This window comes from Betta splendens, chromosome 4 (genome assembly GCF_900634795.4).
Source record: "Betta splendens chromosome 4, fBetSpl5.4, whole genome shotgun sequence".
In the NCBI taxonomy this organism is placed as follows: Eukaryota; Metazoa; Chordata; class Actinopteri; order Anabantiformes; family Osphronemidae; genus Betta; species Betta splendens.
The window spans coordinates 21,531,772-21,558,662 of NC_040884.2; the positions used below are offsets into that span (position 1 = coordinate 21,531,772).

At 44.0% G+C, this 26,891-nt stretch overlaps 1 protein-coding gene and 2 long non-coding RNA genes across 6 annotated transcripts; 2 read left to right on the forward strand and 1 right to left on the reverse strand.

Annotated features, from left to right (window-relative positions):
- Positions 1–1,260: 1,260 nt before the first annotated feature.
- On the forward strand, positions 1,261–3,641 carry LOC121202164 (uncharacterized). The gene is made up of 2 exons (XR_005897553.2): positions 1,261–2,300; positions 2,874–3,641. It is a non-coding gene; the product is annotated as an uncharacterized LOC121202164 (long non-coding RNA).
- epc1a (enhancer of polycomb homolog 1 (Drosophila) a) lies at positions 3,335–23,272 on the reverse strand. Of its 3 annotated transcripts, XM_029146920.3 has the most exons (15): positions 22,976–23,272; positions 22,096–22,214; positions 15,251–15,410; positions 13,706–13,851; positions 13,312–13,518; positions 12,888–13,036; positions 11,553–11,706; positions 10,438–10,596; positions 10,228–10,317; positions 9,880–10,028; positions 8,242–8,663; positions 6,761–6,906; positions 6,305–6,446; positions 5,550–5,973; positions 3,335–4,941 (listed from the first exon to the last, which is right to left on the reverse strand). In XM_029146920.3, the coding sequence occupies exons 2-15, from the start codon at positions 22,171–22,173 to the stop codon at positions 4,869–4,871; spliced, it is 2,499 nt and encodes an 832-aa protein (XP_029002753.1). In that variant the 5' UTR covers positions 22,174–22,214; positions 22,976–23,272; the 3' UTR covers positions 3,335–4,868. The 3 variants fall into 3 exon arrangements, with proteins under 3 accessions (XP_029002753.1, XP_029002754.1, XP_029002751.1); XM_029146921.3 differs by lacking the exon at positions 22,096–22,214; XM_029146918.3 differs by lacking the exons at positions 22,096–22,214; positions 22,976–23,272 and adding an exon at positions 20,114–20,487.
- LOC129603983 (uncharacterized) lies at positions 20,637–26,891 on the forward strand. 2 transcript variants are annotated; one of them, XR_008694486.1, is made up of 4 exons: positions 20,637–20,770; positions 24,446–25,158; positions 25,571–25,741; positions 25,822–26,891. It is a non-coding gene; the product is annotated as an uncharacterized LOC129603983 (long non-coding RNA). The 2 variants fall into 2 exon arrangements; XR_008694485.1 differs by having other exon boundaries at positions 24,446–25,741.

Genomic DNA, 26,891 nt, shown 5'->3' on the forward strand with positions numbered 1-26,891 from the left:
AAAACAGCTTCACAGCCCATGGGAGCAACCTTATGAGTGATGGGATGGATTGGGAGGGCGCGCACAGAATCAGAACTGTTTATACTCTGAGAGTGGCCTATTATAACATGATCACACAGAGATGGAGAGAGAGAGAGAGAGAGAGAGAGAGAGAGAGAGAGAGAGAGAGAGAGAGAGAGAGAGAGAGAGAGAGAGAGAGAGAGGAGAGGAGAGAGAGAGAGGAGAAGACGAGAGGAGAGAGAGAGGAGAGAAGACAAGAGAGGGAGAGAGAGAGAGAAGCGAGAGAGAGGAGGAGGAGAGAGAGAGAGAGAGAGAGAGAGAGAGAGAGAGAGAGAGAGAGAGAGAGAGAGAGAGAGAGAGAGAGAGGCCTCTGTGATGATAAGGGGCATCACATCCTTGTGTTTGGACCGGACCATGGGCTTAGAATGACGTCCGTCTCTGTTACAGTCCGTGTGAGCAGCACCACGGTCACAGCCAGGCTCCGTGTGGACTCCAGCTCCACCAGGTTGGTGCCGGCACATAGTAAACAAGGCTTGACGCCCTCTCTCATGACTCACGGCAGCTTAAATGTCGCCGCTTGGGTCTCAGTTCCAGCTGAGAAGCTCCAGGCTGAAAAGATCAGGTGTGAGCGAGGGGCTGCGGAAAATATGTGCTCTTCTATAATGTGAAGCAGCTGCGCAGTCGATCAATTGGTTTATTGATCGCGTGGGATGAACAGAGGTCAGTAAACAGGAACGCCAGTGACGACGGAGCGGCTACTTCTGCATCTTCCTGGTTTTAAAACTGCTTCTGAGAAGGTTTTTGCTGCCTATAAAACAAACAAGAAGCATGTTCACGCTGAAGGGCTTTTGTTTTGAAGTTCCGTCCTCAACAGGACAGATTATACGTAACGAATGCATTATTTATATGAGTCATACATAGACTTTAAATGGATGTAAATAGAAGAAAGTGTTGTTTGAACAAGGTTTAATAATGTCACAACCTCAATTTCATATTTTGGGAACGGGTGGAATGAGTCACTTGTTTTTGTTTCCCACAAAAAGCTCGAACATGATGAAGTGGAAATTAAAATGAAATGAGGTGCACATTTCACTGAGGCGCTGCTTAATTTGACCCACACCATTAACTGCACTGTGTTGCTGATGAACCTGCCGGGGTCACGTTGAAAGGAGGCGGAGGATGAGCGTGATCAACGCTGGACTCCAGTTCCTAATGCATCACATCCCACGGGTCACTGGGTCAGCGGTCCATCATTACATAGACATTATTAGGAGCACCTGCTCAATGTAATGCAGTTTACTTCAGCAGCAGGAAGCATCTGATTGTGGACCCCTCTGCTACTGGCATGAAATACACAATGTGGGACGGGCGGTGGATGTGTGTGTGTGTGTGTGTGTGTGTGTGTGTGTGTCAGAATTCAAAGCCAATCGCGTCAGAGCCTGTTTCTCATTTCAGTGTCCACATGAAGACTTTGATAACCTCCGGTCCGCTCATCTCATTCATCTCTAATCCACTCTCCACCCCCTGAGCCCGCCCGGCCGGGGCAGATGGCAGCTGACCCTGTGCAGTAAACTGAACACGCTCCACCTGATGAAACCTCTCAGGGCTCGGAGTGATTGTGAGAGTGACATCATCCCCCCCGCGGTCGACGCCCTCCTCCGGCAGCGTTTCACTCACGCCTGACTCGTTTGTTTTCGTTGACGTCCGACCACTTGAGCCCCGGTCCCGCAGACGCCGGCTTCACGCCGGAGCTCCGCTTTCTAATGGAGTGCGTGGCATTTCCTGCCTCGCTCACACGCCCGCATGCTGTCAGTCACCACAGCCTGAAGTGCAGCCTTCAGCCTGGCACCTGTCGTCTGCGGCCAGCGAGGCGGTACCGGGCCCGACCTTCAGCCTGCGCGGCCGGTACCTCGGTCCAGCCGCGTCCAGCCGCGTCCAGCCGCACCGGCGCGTAGGTCGCACGCCTTAAAGTCACAACCAGTCGACCCCCACGCGGCCCCATTCTTGGATTTCACGGCAGTCTAATGCATGCGCTCCGGTCGCAGCCGTCTTCCCCGCGATGGTGCCGGTGATTTATTTCAGCCCAAAGCCACTGTTCACACCCCGAGAAGCTGATGGGAAAAACAACTGTCTTCCGCCCGCACCGACGCGGCTCAGCGCAGTAACGAGGTTGACGCCCACCCTGGAGAGTGGAAGCGGGGCCAGTTGTCTCGCTGCTGACGGATCTCCGCTCCGCAACATAAATAATGCGAGGCTGAATAATGCTGGCGGCGCTCCAGCACGGCTAAATTGAAAACCTTGTGAGTAATTTGGCCACCGATGAGAAAGTGATATCTATGCGGCTGAGTTGCTACAGGGAATTTGTGTTATTTTATTTCTCCTGAAACACTGACGCAGACTAAACTGTGAGTGGGAGGGTCCCATGGTTCACAAAGGAGAAAGAAACACTCCACACATTTCACCACTTCACTTCAGCACTACTTTCTAGTTATGGAAACTTTCTGCGTTATATCCATCAGCGTAAGAGAGTGGGGGAACGGAGCGGCTCAGTGACAAACTAAGCTACAGTTTACCCGGATGACTCATGATGGAATTAACTGTTTCACCCTTAAACTCTTTAAACCATTACACAGGAATTTATTGGAATCACTGCTTTTACCCTCAACCTAACAAAGAACATGGGAAATACTTTTTAATTTATAAACTTAAATAAATCTAATAATGCCATGTACTAATTAATTTTTGGCACAAGAAAAAAATGTAACCTGGTCAGATTATAGGTTGGCAGAAACACTGGGAACAGTCTGTTCAGTTCTAAAGGTAATAAAAGCAATTTAAAAGCCTCTTAAGCTGCAACATTCTGGTTTTTACAGACCATCAGAAACAACTCCCCGCTTTGCAGCCTCCTGGACTGGACGTCAGGGTGTCGGGGACCAGCTGACCATCAGCGCCGACCTTGTAATCGGACTCTTCGTAACGAACGGTGACATTCTAGCACAAGAACATAACCCAAGAACCGGCTTTGATCAACACAGGCCAACATTTACTGAGTTAGCAGCTATGTAAAAACACACAGGGCATTACAAGGACATGTAACGGTCAGCATTAAAGTATCCCTGACTTTATTCAACAGTTTGTTCAGTCATGTCACAAAAACAAAAACACTCTCTGGCATAAAGCTGTGAAATTAAGTCCAACAGAACACATCCCTACGCGTCTGTGTCGCGATTAAAACCCACCGATCAAAGAAACTAACCTCCACCTGCCCACTTCACAGTTTTCATGTATTCACATCCTGGTGGAAACGGACAGAAACGACACCAGAGTGCAACGATTCACATTTAATGCCCTGGGCTTTATTGTCTTATTTTAGTGAGAATTCTGTCACATTTTTTAGTCTTTTCAGCCTCCAGGTGGGACAAGTAAACCAAGGATATATCCTGCCATTGGACTGGGCATTCAGATTGACAAAGACAAGAAGCACTACTAGGTAATGCTGCCTTTGTGCCTAACTCTTCACAGAAGAGAGTACATTAAATTCCCCAAAGGAAGGCACCCAATACTTGTGGTTTTTGGCCTTGCAGCCGTCTGGAGATTCTTTTTTCAAAGAAAAAAAAAGAAAACAAAATGAACGTAAAGGAGATCAGAAGGAGAGGGGAGAAAACGGCTGTTCGCTCACGACCCTCCGTCTGCTCATTAGCATTTTTTTCCTTTTAAAAACTGGAATGATGAAACACGTACAGTGACTACTGCCCATTCACCTCCCTTCTTACCTATGCAAGTAACTCCTCAACAAAAGAATGAAGTCTTTCAATGAATTAAACGCTTACAATCAAGTTTACCACAAGAGCACGAAACAAAATACAAAAATAACTGAATTTGTTATACAAAAAAATGTGTCTGGGATAAACAAATATAAAGGGGGCCCTGCTTGCATGAAAATGAAGGACAACCCCTGAAAAACTAAAAATATAAAAGCAGCATTGATATTTATCAAAACCATAAACAAAAACAAAATGTCACAAAAAAATAGTGCTTTAATCAGAAGCAGCAGAAGCTTCTGGGAAGAGACTTCATCCCTGTTTTGTTACTTGTGTCTGGGACAACGTGACAATGAAAGTTCCCTCAAAGGGAGGAGAGGAGCTCCTCTCTGCGAGGGAACCAGTCACCCACCATGTCGTCGTCTTCCTGGCCTCCTGGTCTGTATGTATGTCACCACTGATTTTCACACGATCCACAGAGAGAAGCACAGGGACCCAAAATAAATGCGTGTGGGGGAGGGACCTGCTTTATGTTCACAATATACAAAAATACCCAGGAGTCCGTAGCTACCTAACATTTACTACAGCACAGAAACCAACAAAGGTACAGTGTACAAATAAAAAACAAACAAAAACAAAACAAAAAAACTGTAAACACAGCACAATAAATAGATAAAAACAGCAGGCTCCGCACCATGCACATGATGTGATAAAATTCTTCTCTATACAACTCCCACATCTCTCACACGCGCCACAAGTTACTTGGCTTACTTTTTTTCCTTTTAGTTTAACTCCCAAGTGCAAAACATCACAAATGGACAGTTCTGTATTCAAGTAGTATATACAAGGGGTATTACAAATATGTAGTTACTGTACAGATACTAATTTTGCCATATTCATAATTTACATATGTCAATCTTTTACTTTAACTGCAACAAAAATACTAACAAAAAAAGGGTTTAAAAAGTATGAGAGATGAGAATTGCAAGCGAGCGGCCGCGGCCCCTCGTCGTTCTGTCCGTCTGCGTCAGAGTCCTGCTGTCCCTTTTGCATTCCCGATGCTACGATGCACAGCACCTAAAGAGCGGACTCCTCGCTGCACCGCTACTACGTCACCTCCATGGCCACTGTGTTGTCAGATATACTGTTCAGGGCTGGCTTGTCTTCATCACGATTATCCCTGTGGATGAGAGGGGAGCAAAGGTTAACACAGCTGCTCTATGAAATAAAAACAGCATCTTTAGCTGCAGTAAACCTCTCCTGTGAATACTGAACGCTCCGACAGACTGACTTAACCTAAAGTTCTCTCATTCTTCTACATATTCATATGGCTCGCGTGTTGTCAGAGGTGATGCTGCAAGGAATCAAACGCTTATTTGATCGCCCACACCTGCGCTGAAGCTCAAAGTCTATGACGATCTGGCTTTTGTGTAAACTAATTGAGGCCAGAGGCAAAATAGTTGTTTATTCGACATCAGGACGTAGTCAATCAAAACAAGTGTCTGTTCCTTTGTCAGTTTTATGAGATCATACAAAACCGCCTGATGCTGAAATGGATGCAACACTTCAAATAAATAACCACTGACTCAAACTTATGTAAATATTTCAATTTTATAGAATAGTACAAGACTTCTGTGAATGTAGAAGCTCTTGACGGGAAAAGTGATGCACAAAAACGCTACAGCCTGTCACACAGCTCATACTGTAAAGTCTGGAAATAGGCGCACAGCATTTCTATCTGTGTGTTTCTTTAATTTATTAATTTTGTAAAGCACAACAAAGTCAAACCTTGAGCTGATGTCCATGGACGTCGCTCCAGAGACTTTGGGCATCTGCATGTTGGTGGCGGCCGACAGCTTTAAGGCAGTGGGTGGCACGTTACCGAGGGTCCGGGGGATGTGGCGTCCGGCCAGACTGGCGGCCGACGGCACGCTCAGACATATGTTGTTCCCGATGAGGACCTGAGTGGTGGCGGGGCTGGCGGCGGCAGCGTTGCATCCCAGCAGCCCCAGCTGCTGGGGTGCCGTCGCTGCCGCGTGGGCGCTGGGGTTAGCGCTGAGGGAGGCGGGGACGGCACTGGCGGGCGAAGGGGTGAGCGAGTTGGAGGACGGCTGGAGGAAAGTCGGGGCGGCGGCGGTGGTAGTGTGTGTGGACTGGTTGGTCGGGTGAAGGGCTGCCGTGGTTGTAGAGAGGTGCAAACCTTTGAAGACACCTGTTTGGACAGAGAACAGCGTGTTCAAATAGTTCAAATAAACGAGCACGCTGCTGGAGTTTATGATTTTGGTATAATCAGTAACCAGTTTATAAGATGCCCCCTGCACTTTCTAATGCAATCAAAACAACAACACTGCAATAAATTGCATCTTTGTGGAGCGCCTGTGTGATTTGACGACACTGTCAGCGAGGCGTTGATGCAACTCTGCTGTAATTTCTGAAGCTGTTGTAATAGGCTGATTTATACGGCTTCAAATATTTAGTTAAGTGAACATTTTCTGCCACGTATTTCCACACTTGGAGACATAAATGAGCCAACATTCACTCACCTGCACTCGCCAGGACCCCGTTGACTCCACTCGCCAGCACTAGCTCCTCTTTGGACTTGAAGGTGAGAAGCTGGTCCACGGTGACGAGGGCTGAAGCGGCAAACTCTGCCCCGGACTGGTCCAACGTCTTGGACACAAGTGCCTACATGAAAACAGAGAACATGTGGGTCTGTGCCAAAAGTTTGACCTGTTGGGAACAGAGCCAGCGTGGCACTGGAACCACTCAGGGGAACGAGGATGTGTCTCGGTTTACTTTTCGTTTAGCAAATCTCTCATTTACTGGTCTGGTCATAAAAGATCATTTTAAAATGTGGCACAAAGCAGACTGGGGATTCAAACAGCAAAAATAGACCAGCTGGATTATGAGGCCTTGTCAGCATTTACACCTACGGCTTCAATTCTAAGTACACTTGTGGCTTAAGGCAAGGCTTAAAGAATGTGCCTTTGCTTACTGACCTGTGTGTTGGTTGTTGTTGTTGTTATTGTTGTTGTTGTTGTTACAGGGATGTTTGCCTGTTGCTGCAGTTGGCTCTGCTCCAGCTGCTGTTTCTGCATGAGGGCCAGCTGCTCCTGGTGCTGCTGGTACTGCTCAGCCGTGAACACTGAGAGGAAACGGAAGACACATGGATCAAATCCAGGGCTCAGGGACTTTTCCAAATGTTTGCTGTGGACTAAAACTGCCTTTAAAATTCAAACTGCAGAATCTCAAGCCTTCAAATGTTTGACTGATGATTTTGTTTTGTTTGACAAGCTTATACTACTAATGGCCGTAGCTCTAATAAACCTCAGTCATTCACTTGCTGTCTGATGATGCAGTTAAATAATGTTATTACAGAAGCAATGAGAATGAAAACGTTCATAATACCAGCACACTTCAGCTGAACTTCTGCTTGTGCGTTTACCAAGCAATAGATGTGAAAATTATTAGAAAACTATGAAAAAATTCACACGATTGTCCAGTAAAATCAAACCAAAGATGCCAATGAAAGGCAGAATGACGATGATGAGCAAAAGGAAAAAAATAAAAACACTGGAGTCGATTAAAATGAACATTAGGTCTCAGATAAAATGGTTTAGTAGCTAAAATGAAACGCTAAATTTTCAAACAGATATCCAACAAATTAAAATTCAGGAATGACTCTGACTACAGTCTAATATCCCAGGTTCCAACTCACTCCAACGCATCTCAACAAAGTATTTATACAAAGCAGTTTCTAATAGACTCCCACATGCCTGGGGAGCAGGAATTTATGAATTGTAATGTAGAGAGAGGGTGTAAAGGTGGAAAGTTTACATGGACCGACGGCACACAGAAGAGCAGACTACTCTACCTCTGAGGTACCTGAAAATGTTACACAAGCCTCGACTAAACACCAAACTGGCCTTAGGTCTCTAACTCTCATCATGTGTTTGGTCAGTAATATTCCATATCAGAAATGGAATCTGTCCAGTTCTACCACTTCAGACCATCAGCCAGCAGTTGGTTGCAGTGGTTAGATTAACAAAACATACGATATACTGTAAACTATTGTCTATCTACAAATGCTTGTTTAAAACTGTATGTACACTACTTGTATATCCAAAGTTTATTGCTTTTGACAAAAATAATACACTAAAGACAGTAAGTCTGAAATATCCATTAGCTCTGGCAAATTAAAAAGGCATTTTTTCTTCATTCTGACCTTTAACAGACAGAAAAGGTCAGAATCCACTAACAACAAAAATTGATTTGCAGCTCATTTGATGCAAAATAGCTGTTAGCAGCAGCTCCAATACAGATATTGTATGAAATGTCATGACTGTAATGCAGGTTTCACCTCTAACCAAGAAATTCAAATCAATATAGGCCTTAATAATGATTAGTTACAGCCAGCAGCATAAAACAGACAAATGTTATAACAAATACCAAGCAGCGTGACAAAAAACAAATGACTCACCATTGACAGGGGCAAGGGTTGGGCCCGTGCGATTCTGGGAATTGGCTGCTCCAGACTGGGTCCGACTTAGTCCCGACACCGTGCGGCTAAAATCCCTAAATCCTTTGCGAGACAAGTCTCCTCCACACAAGGGGTGATGGGATAGAGTCCGTGGTCTGAAGTGCCTCCAGCGGCAAGATGTAATGTTCAAAAGAATCTGGCTGAGGTCCATGTGCGTCGACGACGATGACAGGGGTGATGAAGAGGAGGGACGGAGCGGGGAGCTGGCTGGGTGCGAGGTATTGGTTTCTGAGGTACTGGCGTTAGAGTTGCGAAGCGGAGAGCTTGGAAGTGGTGCGGCGGGTGGCTGGGGCTTCAGGTTAGAATGGAGTCTCTGACAGATGTTGTCGTCCAGGTCTGTATGCGCTCTGTCGAACAAGACCCTGACAAACCAACAAACAAGACCAATCAAAATAAAATCTAATCTGTGAGCTGTTGAAAACAAGTCTGTCGCTGTTCCCTTCCAACATCAACACATTTTGGACCCGATTCCAGTATTGCACAAGTGTAGCATTTTCTTGCCAGTCATAATTACAAATGATCAGTGGAAAAGTACCAAATATAGCTGGGTACCACAAAACATGTAGAAACAAAAAGAACGCGGAAAAGTGTACAGCTGCCTGATGCTTGTAAAACCCAGAACAGACAGCACTGCTGTTATTGCCATTATGGAGTTCAGGCTGAGGCCAGTTTAGAGGAAAGGACATTTAAAATCTGTACAGTGGCTTTTGTAGATGCCGTAGATGCTGACAATAGTGTGGCACCATTTGTAATGTAGGACATAAGGCTGATTCGGAGTGTCTGCACTTAACTTTATAGACCAAACAAATCAAACTTTCCACCACTGCAGTATGTACAGAAACGGAAAACACACATTGAGCTCCATGTTTTCTAACATGTTCAAATACTGCTATCATATGCAAACATTTGGGGAGCTCGTTTTAATTCAGAAACAGAATAGCCCTTTATTCTCCCGCGGGGAGAGGCAATAAGGTCGATTGCAGATAAAAACGGAACATTTCTAATCTTGTGTGTCTGTGAAACAGACACTGTCTGACCCAGCTGGTCTCAACAACATCTGGCACTGTGAATGCCGCTGGCTATCTCCACTCTCTGTCTGTTATTCAGTCTTCTGTGTAATTACTAAGGCCACACTGCACAAAGCTGCGCGGCATGTTGCTGTTTAAACTCAGCAGAGGCAAAGTTTTCAGATTTGTCAACAGGCCACCGTGGCACGTGAATCCAGAATGAGTGTCATGTTCATTACTGCACCAGCCAACTTGATATTTATAATAGTGAGTGTCTGCCAAATGATTGATGATTGGTAACCTGCCAAAGAGCTGGTATGGTAAACAACCTCAGAAGCTGTTGCCAACACTTGGCTCAATTTCCATTCCTCAGCTTTGTATTGGCAACATTCCTACACACTTTTCATATTCCTACATTATCTTAATCAAATTTTTCTAATTTGGTAAATTCTGATTTTCATTAGAGCATCTTTAGAATATGGAATGTATTCTTTATAAAACCTTTTGACATGTTTGATTTAAACGCTGTGATACTGGTTAAAGTAGAGTGGAACTGGCAGAACAAACTCACCTGCCCCCCCTGCCCACACGGCGCCGAGCCAAACCTATGCAGCGCCGCGGCATGTTCAACGAGGTCAGACAGTAGCGGAAGCGTGGGTCACCAAGACCACCCTCGGATGGGCTTACCCACGGCCAGTTGCTACACTGGTCTGGATGAGTCTGAATTGAGGTGATTGACAGAGAGAAAGAGTACAGAAACAGAGGAAAAAAAGATTTAAAATAAAAGGCAAATAGGTGTTTTTATTATGGCATTGTTCTGTCCAGCAGAATGAGGAAGACAAACAGCCTGGCTGCCAGACTGGTCAGCCTGCTGTTGCTACTATAAATAGAAGCAGGGGAGTCACAGGAGGCCACTCACAGCGTAATACTGACAGCCGGCCTTCCTCCTGAACGCATAGCAGCCATCTGGGTCATTCTCCTCTTCTGCCTCTGAGGAACCTGAATGAATCTACACAATCAAAGTAAGTTAATGATGAGCATTAAGACTGGAAGTCCAGCAAGCATAATGTTAAGTGAAAACTTTAATCCCATCAGACCTGAAAATGTGTAGTAATCAATACAGTCTTACCTGTGAGAACGGTTCATCATCTGAGCTGGGGAAATCATACTGGTTGAGGTCCTTGGGATTGAACACAGAGGGCCCTGAATTTTGCGGCACCGATAGGGGAGGGATCTTGGGTTTCTTTTCATATTTCCGTTTGGTTCTAACTGCCTCTGTCTTCTCGGGCTACAGAAAAGGGAGAAGAAACCAATAAAATGCTTACACTAAAATCTGTGTAGCAAAAATGCATTTCAACATGCAAAGCAATGGGTTTGGAGGCCTATGCAAAGGCACTGAGTGAGTGAAAGAGTGTGTGTGTAGTAACAACAGTGAGTAAAGGAGGCATTGATATGCAGATGGCAGCACGTGCCAGATGCCACTGCCTAGCCAGATGGCTGTCTCCCCCCAGCTCTATACACCCCATGCCACGTTCACCCAGCTTCCCCAGTGGGATGACCCCTCCCTGTCTGAACAGACTCCAACTAGGATTAGTCAGATGCTATTCAGGCCTCAGACATCACAGTACAAAGCAAACAGAGGCAGGGTCACTACAGTGAAGAACCGTTGTGGAAGCAATGAGGGTTAAAGTAATGAGGAAGGAGTGGACAAAGATGAACTTAACATGTGCATTTGTAAACAAAAGGAAGAAGTCAACCAGCTGGTAGAGAAAAAGGAGCAGGGGAGGGGAGGAACGGTTGTCTCCCTGGAGGGCAGTAAGGACGGGAGCAGGACACTGGATCTAATGAAGTTATAATGGGCAGAGGTGACACTGAGTTCACTAGTTCTGTGTAATGAAGTGCTGCATTACTGAAGCATATGGCAACTCAGCTTAATATAAATGTTGAATGAATGTGAACATAAAAGCGAGCACACCACCGCTTCTTTGACATCAATGACTAGCAGGCATGATTACACACTTTTTAATGGGTGCAGTTTGGACCACTCGGGGGAATGGTATTGTGCCTGTTTATAACTGCATTACATTGAGTGCCGTATAGAATGATTGTGGTGGTTAAGTCGTTTCACCAAATGTGAACTATGCAGTGTGCAGAAAAAGAAACACTATAAAAAGCTTTAGCAACCACCTGTCCATAGCTTCATTTTAAACGAATATGCCTTAAACTCAACATCCAGCTTCTTACCTTCTTGTAGTCCTTCATATCCAAGTGGTCCTGGTGTCTGTACTGGTTACTGTTGGACAGGGGAATGATGGGGATGGTGTACATGGGCTTCACCAGAGCCCGCTGAGCCAGTGCCTCTGCCATAACCTCACTGCCAAAGTCTGGCATCGTATTCCTAATGTAAACACGCCTGGTCAGTACAGGGAATACTTGGACATAAACTGCATAAGAGATGTGTAAAGTAGTTAGAAATAGAAAAACTTGTATGATCCTCAGTCTGATGCCTTTACATTAAGTGTATAAAACATATTGAACATGTTTTTACAACAATTTAAACTGCTAATTAATGTCAAGCTGACAACAACATCTAAAACTACGACCAACACAAAAGAACCTCAATTTCGGCGCAGGGACACAGCCCACAAACCACCTGGGTTACTCTGCACCACCATAATATCATGAAGTGGGCCTGAGAAGCTATCTAGTGAGAATAGAGTGGTCCAATCTGGGAGCGAACACTGACGCGGATGCGCAGGCAGAAACCAGGCCGGGATAACAAGAGGAAATTGAAATGTCACAACAAATCAAAAGCACTTCTAGGAGAAGGGTCCAATTTAGGCTCACACTGACAGCTACTTTCAGAGGAAATTCATTTCATTCGGGTGTCATGTTTAGATGGATCGCAAAGACTCCACCAGCAGAAAGGAACAAATTAAAAGGGAGCTTGGAAATTAAAAAAAACCCTGAAATAATAAAAACATATAGTGCAGTATACTGCTTAACAGACTGGGGCAAAAAGATGGCAGCCAATGTAGTCAATGAGCTAATCGGCTTGTGACACTACTGAAAAAACAGTGAACTGATAATGTACGCAGAACAGTTTACATTACTGTTAACCCCAATTAACATGAGCAGCGAAGCCAGACTTCACACAAAACATGTGGTTCGCTCTTTTATACCATCAATCATACAGACAAGTGTCTTATTGGCTTCTATTCGAAATTTCTAGTTGCTGAGGGTACAAAAGCTTAATGAAAGGTTAACCATATCAGCCACCCAAGGCCCCGTATGCAGAAAGGGCCGACACCACAACATCAGTTGGCAGAGGGTAAAATATTCAGAATCCACTCAAAACACAGAGATGCACAACCCCAACAAATTTATGAACAGATATCATCCAGATAAGAAAAAGAAAGCATTCATTTCCTACTACTGAACCTAGACCCTGACAAAAAACCTTCCTAACAGCAGCTACTTGCCTAACAAGGCAGGTGATGCAGCACAGACAAATTTAACAACCACTGTCAAACTCACTCCAGGTTTCCAGGATGATTTCACCTGCTGCTCTTTTCTTACCTCTTCTCCACAATCTCTAGTGTGAGGTGCAGCAGTTCCCTCTTGCTCTTCTCCCGCCTCTTGATCATCTCCAGGATGGTGACAGCTCTGCTCAGGTCCCTGCGCAGCTTCAGCATCTTCTCATATGACGCCTCGTCATTCTTTCGGTTCTGAAAATAGAACAGTGATGATTCAGACAAATGACACCACAAGTGCTGCTATTTATACTGGAACCACTTCAGAGAAAAGCTCAATTGAAACTTTCAATAGATTTATATACATTTATCTAAAGATAAGACAGGATAAAGTTTTTGCTGCTTGGCAATGCATTGACTGGGTGTATAACAAATGTGACAATAAAGTCCAATCCCCTTATTAGCACATCACTTTCAGAAAAGGGTATAATTCTGCCCCATTTCTCTCTGCTGTCCTTCTAGGCTCCCACCTTTCTAGTCTGCATCTTCTCTGTCCGTCGGCGGAAGGCCACGTAAGGGTCGCTGGTGCTAGAGCCATCCCTCTTTTCCTGCTTGACAAGGGGGATGAGGGAGCCATACTTGCTGGTTTTCCTCTTGCGGCTCCAGTAGTCAAACACCTCCTTTATTAGCTCATCGTCCTCTTTCAGAAGCAGCTTGGCTTCCTGAAGACTGACAAGCTAGGAAGCAAAATAATAAGAAATCAGTCAGCCATGTTTAGAGCCACAAATAAACTTAATACAAAGCAATCTGGCACACCTAATAATTAGAGACATATTTAAATTACAATATCCTATTACTATAAATAAAACTAGTGAAACCAAACCAATGTAGACCAGCAATTTCCACATCAAGAGTAACAAATACCTGCTGTCCACTGCCTTTCTCCAGTCGGTCTATCATTTCCTCAAACTGCAGGGCACTGATTTCCATTTTCTTCTTCAGCTTATTAACAAATGCGTCATCCTCAGAATCTAGGTCGTAGTCTGGCTGCTCTGTATCCAAACTGAAAGCTGTGAGATGTAAAACAGTTGATTACTCAAGAGACAGATACTGCTCAAATTATATTGTTACTGTGAGGAGCAGGACGATCTAATCACATCATCACGTATGACTAGATAGGACAGATGTGTCTTAAATTAAAAGCATTTGAGATAAATGGAGGAACGTGATGTACCAAAGCGGCATAATTGAATGTTTTGATGCAGAGTCATTTGTGTGTAATGGCTACATTTGGAGCAAAGTCAATAAGCAAACAGGTGTAACAAAGTGGTTACGTTCAGACAGGTACTGCCAATACTTGGATATAGACACACACACACACACACACACACACACACACACACACACACACACACACACACACACACACACACACACACACACACACACACACACACACACACACACACACACACACACACACACACTAAACATAGTGACATGTGAAAGCGAAAAACACTGACTCAGGACCAACACTAGGATTCAGCCACTTGTTCAGAACTGTGGCTTAGGTTTTTGGCCAGAATCTTCAGACCAAGACTGGACTTTCTACAGATAATAAAATACCACTCTGCTAAAATAGTCTTTGTAGCTGTCTGTCAAGATCGCTCACCTGTTGTGCCACGAAAAAAAAGGGGGAGAAAACATACGTTCAGTGCACAGCCTGTCAGAGCCCCACTACAATCAACACCACAAGCTGTCAAAACCTGAGGCACTTGGAAATGTATGTGGTGTTTCCTACAACCATCCCTCATTTGCAGTGCTAGACATGAGAAGAACAAAAGGTGCACAATCATAGGGAAATGTAAGACTTTTATAGATATTTTAATCTCATATCATTAAAAATATTTTTTACTTGTGTAAAACATTTAAAAGGGATGTGTTAATTTTAGAATAATAACTATCAAATTAGACTATGCAACTATAAGCCAAGTCCAATTTTTAACGGAGTTTGCATTGAGTGCAATTATACCTACTGACCCATATTTTCCATCACCCAGGCTGAACTACTTTCAGAGAGATTAGGGTTTCTTTGATAGCACACATCTGCCATCAGAGTGTCTGGGAACAACCGTAACATGCAGAGTCTGAAAACAGACGTGTGCATGGACCTTTTGCATTTAAACTTGGGAGCCATCCACAAAGGTCTAGTTTTAATTTTGGAAGAGAAGGAGAATTTCACCTCTGCTTTCACAACTATCTGCTTAATTAGTGACCAGCTGTTTAACTGACTGATCATTCTTAATAACATCTAACTGCTTCTTTAGACCACAAACAGACAAATCTCTCAATCAGCTGCCTAAGCCCCCCGAAGCTCTGTGCACCCACACAACAACAAAATCACCACGTGCTAAGAGACAACTAACACAGTTAAGAGGATAATCCTGTTGCAGGCAGCCTGCTACTCACGCTGTATGTGAATAAGCTGCTTTGGCATCTTGAACTCCCCGGGGTAGAGGGACTCGTAGTGCGTGATGTTGCACTCTGCCTCGGGGACGGGGATAACCATGTTGTCCCGCTTCTCGCCATATACCTGCTGTGCAGAGATTGCCCGCTGGAGATGGTGCTCCTTGAAAAAGACAGCATGGAAGCAATCGTTTAAAAATACAATAAATAAAAATAAATTTGCATGCAAATATAGCGTTTGACATTTGTAGAGCTGGACCTTGAGATCCTTCATATGCCCTGGGCACATTAATTGAAAATGACATGTTTTGGTCTAGGTTTGTTTTATCCCAGTATTATCAAGTGTCTGTAACTATTAAATTAAAAGACAATGCCAGGTGTCAAAAAAACAAACAAACAAAAAAACAAAACGAAACAGGATGATGATAAGAGAGTGTTGGTGTGTGGATCCACACATGCACGCAGGTGAGATTAACTGACAGTGCAGTTGTACCTCAGTTCAAGTGCTTCCTGGCAATAACATCATTTTGAGGCCTACACAAGTAAACATGCCGCCGTGACTCATTCTTCATTTAAAGCAACTCAAGTTTAGTTTGGTTAGTAGGCAGAAAATATTATTTAAAGGTTTGGAAAAATACCGTTTTTCCACATAATATTTTGGGCTTTAGCCATAATGGTACCAAAATAAAGCTGCCCCCAAAGAAGTGCCCTGGTGCCATACAATTTGACTCATGGGCACAAAATTACAAATATATAGCAAAATATATTGCTTACTGTCAGTTCTTTAAAAGAAGCATTCATCTTATCTGACTGGAATCTAAAACAGACCTACATTAAGCCCTTAACACACCATCTGCACCAAAGAACCTGTAGCTTTTTACAAATGTATGCTCTCTCTGAAAAACATGTTTGAAGTCTTTTCCTCAATAGCTGACGCAACAGATGGTCAATCGAGTCACAGTGACTAAGGACCAGCTCTAACAAGGATGTTAACAGCACCCTACTTATTTCGTTTTACGCAATCACAGTTTCCTGGGTAGATTTTGAGATATGGGTCAGTGTTCTACGACAGTAATTATGACTGGATAGGTGCTAATCGAGTTTTCTATTGGATTCAAGTATTATTTAATCTATCGGGAGCTGTGTGTGGCGTAACAGGAGAACCATATCAGAGCTATGAGCGGGTGCGAAAGGACACAGCGTGTGTCCAAAGCTAAACCATCTGCCCCTGGTAAGCTTATCACCAAACTCAGCATTGAACACTTTCTCAACAACCAACAAACAAAAAAACTGTTTAGTGTGTCAAGAAAAACACTGACGTTAACTTTCAGGACACTGGAGCGCAAAGAAGCGTGTTCCATGGGAACGATTCTGGCAGCCACTGGAGATTAAAAGCTAAATAGATTTAACATGTGAATATACATAAGTAGCTGCCAATCATTCACAAATCGCATCAAACTGTGACTTAACATTAGACTTAATTTGGCATGTTCACACATGTAAACCACAAATTTGAGACAAAAACCAAAGCCGTGTATTTGGCAAAGACTGCTGCAGACTGTCCAGCCAAACTTTCACACAGACTTGTTCACTGCCCACAAACGCACCACCGCCTCTTGCTTCAGCCTGTCAAAGCCATGGTCTAAAACAGCACAGGCTGTGGTTCGCTGTCCCTAGCGCTCAGCAACCTGAAAGGAAACTCTGCACAAGGTTGAGCTGCAAACTAGCAGTACCCTATGCTCTCTATTCAAAGAATCTCAAACAGCTCAGAGCTCACCACAGTAGCGCCACAGTTAACGAATGACTAAACAGCACTTCAAAAAAGGAAGCGGGGTTTCACGTTAAGGAAATTCTGGGAAATAAAAGCACATATTACTATACAGCTAACAAGGATCATACACACTCATTACTATAGTAAATATAAAAAGGTCTCATTCTAAAAGGTTCAGCCATGTTACTCAAACTGCATGTTCTCACCCTCCAAATAGGAACCCAGTCACCATCACACTCAAAGTCTACTTCAATAGGTTTCTTCCAATCATTCATAATTATCATCAAATATTACATTACTACTTAGTGATGGCTGCATCATTAATTACAGGAATCTGATGACAGACAGGCAAACAAGGACTCCTTTACCAAATAGTTGTCTGCCAATATGACATGACCTTATGTCCACACTCAAACCAGCTGTTTGCAGGAGCTGAGTGCAAAGGAACCTGCCTCAGTGAATGCACCAGGCCAAATCCTGATTTTGCACCTTGTTGCAAAGGATTGAAGCTTGGCAGACTCCAACGGCCTGTTTTGGTTTACAACCCTGCAGATGTTATCTCAAGCAACTGTGACCCTCACAACCATAGAGCACATGCTGGGATGGCCTTTTTCTGAGAACAGCCTCTCATCAATGACAAACTGAGTTTATGTAGGCTGAGTTATTCAAGGACATGGACAGGACGAACAGCATGTTCCAATGTTTGCCCTGGATGTCAATCAAAACTAAAACACTAATTTTATTCTGTCCAGACAAAAAGGCTAAGACAAGTAAAGTACTGACACTAGTTGTCTCGAAATGCACAGTGGGCAGAAATGTGGTCGAAACTGTTCTTCAGTGGCAGATAGGAGAGACTAATGAAAACCTAATTTATACTCCCATTAAGTGTTCCCAAGAAAAATCAAAAGTTGCCACGGCAACAAAAAAGTGGGACTTTCAGTAGGTCTTTTCGCTGTACGCCTAATGCGTGGAGAGCAAGAAAGTCCTGAAGATACTGATATGTGTGACGAGTCAAAAACATACTATCCAACTTGATGTATTAATATTTGCAATATTTAGCATCAGATTCTACACCAGGTTCCATGGATCACCAGCACACAGACATTACATAGTGTTTTGTATTTTCCCTGTTATTGCATCACAGTGTTTCCTTTAATATGATCTTGACCAAGTGGAATGCAGTTAAAATGACCCACGATCAGGAGCAGGGCTGTGAAGTATACGCTCGCTAAAAAGATCTTTGGTTGTTTTCGATGTACGCTCACTGGGCAGTTTAGTGTAAGATCACAATGTTCTGACAGCACAAACAACAACTACCACACTGCCAGTTCCAGCAGCAAAATAATGCGTAACACATGTTGTGGTGCTCTGGGTCCAACACAACTAGTAGTTCATCTTTTTTTTAAATCCATAAATCTGTGTCTGCAGACTAAGCTTTTACATGATCATAATTCATAACTGCTGACACTCTATATTCTAAACTGAATTTTTTTTTTCAATTTCGCAGTACGATAAGGAAATACAAAGAAAATCGTTAATGAGACATTTTGAAAACATCCTGCTGAATAGCAGGTGAATTGCTTTACATTGTTAATCTACAAGCACATATCAATATATAATACCATTTCTAAATTCACTACAACTAATATTGTGCAATTTTTGATTTTATGGGTATTGTATTTTTTTAAGTTATCAACTACTATCAAATGGCCTAGAGTGCCATCTTTAGAAGTATGTTAATGTGACGGATCAATAGCACCGGCTCTGAAAGCACGCCTTCTTGCTTCTTTAATCAAGGTAATTCCCAGGGCAGCATGTGGTCAGTCCGCAGAGCTCTGTTGTAGCTGGACAGGATGTGGGTCACAGAGCTAAGCCATGCACAGCTTAGTAGTAAAACTGCCCTCCTTATCTCCTTTGTAACTGTTATGTAACACTGCTGTGCATGTATGCAGTAGGTGGGAGAAGACCTGTCCAGGGGGCAGGATTTCTGCTAACTTTATGCCCCCTGTCTGTGTTTTGCTTATTTATGCTGAGGCACAGACTGGATGGAGGTGACAGATGGATCCAGCAGAGTGTGTTACGTGAAGTATAAAACACCAACAGCAGCAGGTTTGTTTGTTTACAGCAAACAACAATAACCAGCTACTGGAAATAAAACATTCATATAAATAAAGATAAAACAACCTCATTATTTTTGCAACTGTTCAGCTAAAAGCCATAAGTGAGGAGAGTGTAAAGCAAAAATTAAACATGTACATAAACATTAAACTAAGAAACTGTGGCTCAAACAAGTTTACAGTTGTGTATAGTTTATCTTACAATACACACCAAAAACAAAAAGTATAACAAGATGGACTAATGATGAAATAAACCAATTTACAAGTATTTGCACACATAATGTCTATTGGAGCTACTATATCCTACACAACTACAGCTTATGTTGTAAATTAGTACAGCTACGTGCCAAAAAGCACTGGGATTACCAAGTCAATGCAACTGCAATTTGACATAAACTCCACTTTGCACCAAAGTCCTAAACATAAAATTAGTCTGCTTATGACCACAAACCTCATGCTTTTCGGACACTTTGCCAAAATAAATCTTTGATCTGCGATTTGCGAGCTGCTCCTCGCAGCCAGTGCCCAGCACACATGGCCGGCCCGGAGCTGTCAACGCGCTCCCTTGGCTGTCAAATCGGGCGGGAGCTCAGTGTCGCCCCCTGGCAGTCGAACGCCGCATGCGCACCGGTGCAAGGCCTAGCCCCGCTCGCCTTTACCAAAAAGAAAGTCAACAAAATGGTGGAACAAATACGGGTCACGTGACTCCTTTGTGCTTTCCGGGGCAATTTCAACTGAAACAAACGGCCACAACACGGTTAACGAACACAATTTCGAGCTGTTACACTTTAATCACGGCGCCCGTCGTTGAACAAGTAGGTAATATTTCGTATTCGTCGAGATCCGTCGTGTGCACGAAACGGCAGACATGGCGGCCATTTTGCACAAGCTTGCGCAGGCAACATAGCAGCGCCCATCGCTACGAAAACACTGCTAAAATAATCCCAGCGCAGTCGGCCAGAAAACAAGCAAACATACCGATTCCTCCTCCTTTTCCATCCCTGTTGGCATCTGTGGCACTGCCCGATTGATGGAGGCATATTCGTGCAGGTCAGGCAAATCCTCGCAGCGGAAGACGGGTAGAGGCTTACTAGCATCTAGCGCCCGTGCCCGAAACGACAATTTACTCATTTTTATAATAAAAGATGCAGCATAAATCTATTCGATCTGCTATAAGTAACAGCAGCTCTGCCTCGAGTTCTCATGGATGAATCTGTGACGGTCTCGCGGAGTCGATTAAGGGCAAGCTTAGGTCCGTAGCAGCGCGAACAGAGCCGGGCAGGCCCGGGTCTCGCTCGCTCTCTATCGGTCGTTTTTTCCTAGGCTCCGCTGCTCCTCTCCGGTTCAATACGCCATAGCCAACATGGCGGACATTACAAACTCATGCAGCTCGCCGCTCGCTCCAAGCGGCCCAACCCCCTCGATCACACGAACAGCCATTCCCACGCAGTTTAGCACGCGTGCGCGCTCGCGAGACCCTTGGGGTACGTGAGAGGGAGGAGGAGGGGGTTGTATCGACGGTGGGGGCAAGTAGATGGATACTGGAAGCTGATGAAAGGATGCGAACTTCTCAGGCTCAGGATGTTCTCTTTCTGTGATGCGCCAGTCTGAAGCGCCACAACATTTAATCTCCGGGTAAAAATATGGTAAATACAACTGCAACACCTCCATCTTGCAGCAGATTATTTCTAAGGAATACATTTTCAATAGCGGGCAAGCTATGCGAGGACGTCTGTAACTTGCAAAGACACAAATAAGTATATGACATGTTTAAAAAATATTTTTACAACCGGAGTACGACAGGTTTTACTAATTAGATTCCGTTGTGTTGCAAATATCGCCACCCCGTGGTTTGCATGTACCTGCAGAAGGTTTGCATATAAAGGATTGTGTATTAATTGATTGCAATGAACACCAGTTAAAAGCATACAAATTGTGATGTTTTAGCTTACAGACAGTCACCATTTTCACAATATGATGTGCTTGTTTATAGGATTTGCTCTTTTTAATGTGGGACATTATGCATGAACTTTATGTATAGCTTCATGGATTCCTGCATTTTCAAGCAACAGCAAACAAAATGCACCAAACTACAACCTAGACTCATTTATCAGCTGTCACCACTTCAACTGTATGTTCATCCAACTGTAGCTCTCTTTATTTTTTTCTATCATAACTGTTAGACTTGGAAAACAGCAGTCTTCTGGTGTGGTAGTCGTAAATTTTAAATTAGACAGACTGAATATGGAGGTCTTTCTGCACATTACTGATGCCAGGCAACATTCCAAGGAGAATAAATGGCTTGGGTTAGCAGTTTCTAACAGGTAGACCCACAAATGCTTCTTTGAATGTGTTTTTAATGCATTGCATTTGTGGCTTGCATGAAGAAAAAAAAGGTGTGATATTTGGGTTACTTATATGAAATACAGCCCTGGTAACATTTGTATAGCAAAAATACACACAAACAGCTGTTGAGTTTATTATAGCAGCTCTGCAATCAAATTCTTTTGATGGTAAAGTGCTGGTCTTTGAAATGATTTCATGCAAAACACTTTTGTCTTGTTTATATACCTGAGAATATGTAGGTCTACACAGAAAACACAGTATCAGTAGTAGTAATTTATCTGTTTGCCAATGTAACAAAAAGCCTTAATGCTGCATACATACATTTACCAAGAACCAATGCGACAAAATTAGTCGGTTGTGCAGATATTTAGGGAAGGTGTAGTGCACTGTGTGCACTGAAGGCCTAATATAGCTACCTGCTCTTAAGATCATACAATCACTTGGCAGTTTATTACATACACTTGGCTAAACTTAGGAGCTTCATGACAAATGCATTTTTGTTTTATTGTTAGCTGAGTGTACATAATAAACTGCCTCTACAGGACAGCAACATATGCAAATGAAAGAAAATGCAATGTCATAGCAAAATAAGGAGCGAGAGAAAAGAAAATAACCTGTGATAGTAGGTGCAGATTCCTGTGACCATTAGTCAAAGATCCAAATGGAGGAAGGCTGACACGATAATCATCCATTCGGAAGCAATGTGCTCATGTGTGTAGTCCATAATGGAGGCCTGTGAAACAGATGGTGGCAGGAAAGATCGACTTAAAAAAAAAACCCATCATTACCATAGTCTATTCTGGTCATAATGCACATGCAATATGATTCACGTCTTTTGGAATTTGCTGTCACGATGTTTTATTTTCTTCTCTATTGGGCATTAATTGCAACCATTTGTGAAATATGTGGCATCACTGGGGAGACTATTTGGAACATGATTTGACAATTCTCAAAAACACCCACCCACAGCAGCGTCCTCAAGTTGATACATCATTTAATTCGACGGTGTGTGAATATTACAGACCGACCGCTTTGGTTGGCTTAATTTTGCGGAACAAGTTTTGTTGCTACAACACCAAAGTGCACATTAGTACAATCACCATATATGGAGGAGTGGAGGGTAAATAGAGACAAACACCACAGAAAAGTAGCCCGAAATCGTCTTAGCAAATGTGGGAGACGAGCATACACCACCACGATGCCGATTACAAAGCAGCTTTAACGGATTCCTTATTCGTTGCGAACCCCGGGATCAAACACAGCTGTGTTTGCAAAAGGAACAGCGACACCGAGGCTAGCTAACAAGCTGCTAACGCTAGCCTAGCTCCGCTACCCCGGCCCTGCGCCATTTACCAGCCTTTAATAGTTTTCGGACAGATTGCCAATAGTTTCGTTTGAACTCACAACTAGCTTGTCTGCAACTTAAAGACGCCACAGTCAATCCAGACAAAAAGAACATGGAGGAAACTGGCTAGAGAAGGAGTTGCAACTTACCTGCTCCCAGCAAAACCACAGGGGAGGATAATGGTGATGGCAGCTCTTCGTACGGTTGTCATGTTAGCTCAATGCTAACGCTGGTTAGCTCCCTCTAGGACGCCTCAGAGAAAACCCGTTTCCACCTTTTATTTCGGCAAGTGCTGCTAACTCGCGACGGGAAACCACACAAAAAGACTGGGATCTAACAAGCGATACGTCGTCGCTCCCGGTAAACTTAAATAGTTCGTAAAGATTACTCCGACCAAAAAAAATCCAAAGTGACCACCAAGCTACTTTGTAGGAGAATTGTGATTGGACGAGGAACGCCACCAATCACCTGTGGAGAGCTCGGCAGCATGAGCTCATTGATGTACCCGCCCACCCATAATAATAATAATAATAATAATAATAATAATAATAATAATAATAATAATAATAATAATAATAATAATAATAATAATAATAATAATAATGCATAACAATAATAATGTTTTAATTGCTGTAAATAGTACAGCAATAAAGGGACTTCACAATTCTCGAAGCATTAAGAACACATTAGAGTGAATTACTGAGCAATAATTTGATGATGAAATGCAGCAGCTACGTTTAATCACCATATCTGTTATGTAACCGCTTCCAGGGCTGGTCTACAGCAGCTTCTGCCCCTTCTCTTGCATCTTGTCGCAGGGCAGGGCTGCCTCTGCTGCCTCATCTGACACTGTGCTGCCTTTTTATGATGAGACACACGATGAACGAGAATGCTGCATACCGAAAGCATATGGAGTGATTTTCTCTGACGCGCCACCACCACCACCACCTCTCATCACCCACTGGCTTTTAAAGCTGCATGCACGCCTGCCCACTACTCTGGGAGGGCAGGAGGCAGAGCTATGATTAATATCGCTTTGCTCAACTCTCCCAGCAAGGTCATCAGCCTCAATCTGTAGGCAGTGGAAAAACCCTAATATCCACTTAGGTTTGAACATTCCATTGTTGCTCCTCGCTTACACGATTCAACAGAGCACACTGGCAAAGTGGATGGCAAATACACCGGCTGCTCCTTTTTTCAGCTTGTGCAGTATATCATATCATGCCTGCAGTGTTCCGTTTGATGAATTCACAGGTTGCAGGCAGTTACAAAAGCACCAAACGTCTGGGTTTCATGTCGGTGTCCAAAATAGTATCGTATTATATGACTGTGGTTATACTGTAAATGAAAAGGAAGCAGCCTCCTCATTTCCAGCAGGGTGTCACTTTCTTCTCCTCTCATCTAGAGGGCAGTGAAGACCCATGCATCCAAGACCTATGACTCCTCTGGCATTTCAGTGCGAAACACAGAATGCTCCCCTCACCATCTCTTACAGAACATCCCACCGCATGTGACTCATAACGGGAAAATATTACCATTGACAGATAAATAAGAATCTATAAGAATCAGTTTATATGGGCAGTGATGCTCACTGAATTTCTGTGCATGCTTTCATGCAGGAAAGAAGGAGGTTGGAGACTGGCACTCTGGAGCTGCCTATTGAGATCAAAGCAGAGCAAGTCAGACGTCAACATCCGTTTTTGCCTCTGCCAAAAAAGTTGGGCCGACTGCTGGCAACAGTTGGAAGAAGGATGTTGTTTCATTGTGCTGCACGACGGGGTTCCTGATTTAAAAGCAGATTTCTTTCCACGGCTGCTATCGCTGTTCTTAAAATTTCTGGGTTGACAGTTGTTGTGATTGCACTCCTGAGGACACGGTTATCCCTCCGCACAATGAGTGTCATTCTGCATCCCTGCTGAAGGAGCATGGCTTTGTCATCTTCTACTCTTATTTGTGAAGCCCTCATGGCACGTGTGGGTACATAAAGTGAAAAACCAACAGTGTTTTGCTGTTCTCTGTTCCACATTGGTCATTCTGCTCTTGCAATGCTGTTAATTGTCCAAATTTTTGCTGCACCAATGACTCCAAATTCCAAAGCGCTCATTCTAGGGCCTGTGACTGACAGGTGCTGACAGATTGGTTTGTTTGGGGAGGACTCACACTGTTCCAGCATCTCGTCTTCGGCTCTCTCTGGAAGCGGGCGAACTCCCTTCGGTCATGAATACCAGCGAGTAGTTTCCATAGCAGCAACAAAACCACACCCAACGCGGCCACGGAGGCAACGCTGGGATCAGCATCACGTCCGGAGCTGGCGGCTATTGCTGTGAGACAGGTAGAAGCTATGGCACGTCATCAGAAACAGACTGTTGATAGTCTTTCCAAATGTCACGTTGCTCAGTGCGAGCACCATTACGTAAGTTGTAGAGAACCTCTGGATGTGAATCTGTACTTGTCACACTAATATGTTGATTTATGTGGCTGCAGAGGAGCCACGAACAAAAAAAAAACACATTAAGGGAGTTGAATTTAAGAGACATTTCCTGCTGAAGCCTTACTTAGCGATTCATTATTATGATATACACAAGATTGATTTTTCACACAAAAGAAAGTCCCCAGTGCTGCTGTAACAAAATTGACTGAACCATGCTATTGTATCGATGCAGTCACAAAAAGGACACTCTCGTCTGTCTACCTCGTTCAAGAGCTACATCAAGCTGAATAGCATCTTTTTGTCCGGCCCTCAGCAGGAAGTGCACTCTGCAGCCTTTTGTGTCCACTTCCATACACCTGTGAAGGCCTGGAGAGGAGGGCACTGTTGCTAAGACACCAGTCTGACCTAGCGTATGAGGTGCAGCCTGGGACACCTTCAATCCCATTCACACAGATTCCAGCCCGGGGAGAAGGGCGAGCACAGGGTGCATTTGAGTTCACGAAAGACATGTATGCATTTGATGAAATTAGCGACACAACTAAACATTGATTTGCTTTTACGTAGATAATATCACACGTGGCAGGAACAGGAACGACGGAGCTCACACGTTCCCATGTTTGGCCCCCGGACATGAAGATGCCTCACTGTTTGCACAAATCTGTCTGCTGAGACTCCAGTGTGTGAGCAGAGACCTGCAGGGTCCACCGCTGACTTCTGGGAGACACATGCACACCCTGCAGACAGACCTGCGCGACCTGGGGTAGTAAAAGAAATGAGGTGTAATCACTTCTTGGAATATGGCCTGGACTGATGTGCTTTATGGCTCCACATCGTAGTTCTTGATACTGCTCGCTGCCTCCAGTGAGCACGACTCCTGCCGCCGCTTTTTACTGTTCTTTTGACAAATGCACTCTGCACGTCCGCTGCACATGTATGATGCACTATCATGCCGACAAAGACGCGGGTCAACCACTTCACCTGATTACGTTCAATCACGCTCGCAAAACATTCCGACTCTCCCGTCTTTACACTTGCAAAAGAAACAAACATGCATCGCTTGATTTTGTTCTGAACAACTCAAAATTAGGCTTGTTATCAAAATTGATGCCATCAAGCTACTTCACCTACCTACACTCCGCAGAGTGCCGTTGCCATGGCTACACGAAGGACTGTGTGGGACCACAGCCTTTTGACATGAGCACTTACATATGGGGCTCAGCAGGACCTCGGCCTCTTCGCTATAGCCTTGAGGCTTAATAATAACAGGGGCTTTGTGAAGCGGTGGCTCACAGAGGTGCTGTAATGCTTACACTGAAACTCACCTAGAGACGAGGTGAGAATTCCTTGTGCACAATTATAATGCTCCTCTAATGAGGTAATCATAATTAGCATTACTGTGGCTTCAACGGCGAATGGCCACATGCTAACAGCAGCGCTTACACAATTTGCCACACATGGAGCCACCCGGCTCCACGCCTCATCACCGGCAGAGGTGCAGCACCCACCCACCCCCCTCCACTCACCGAGCCTCGGCTTATGGTCTTTACAGAGCGATAGGCGATGGGCAGCGTGCTGTTCCACATAACAACCTCAGAGGTCAGTGTCTGCAATCAGCGGCGCAGTTAAGGAGGTGT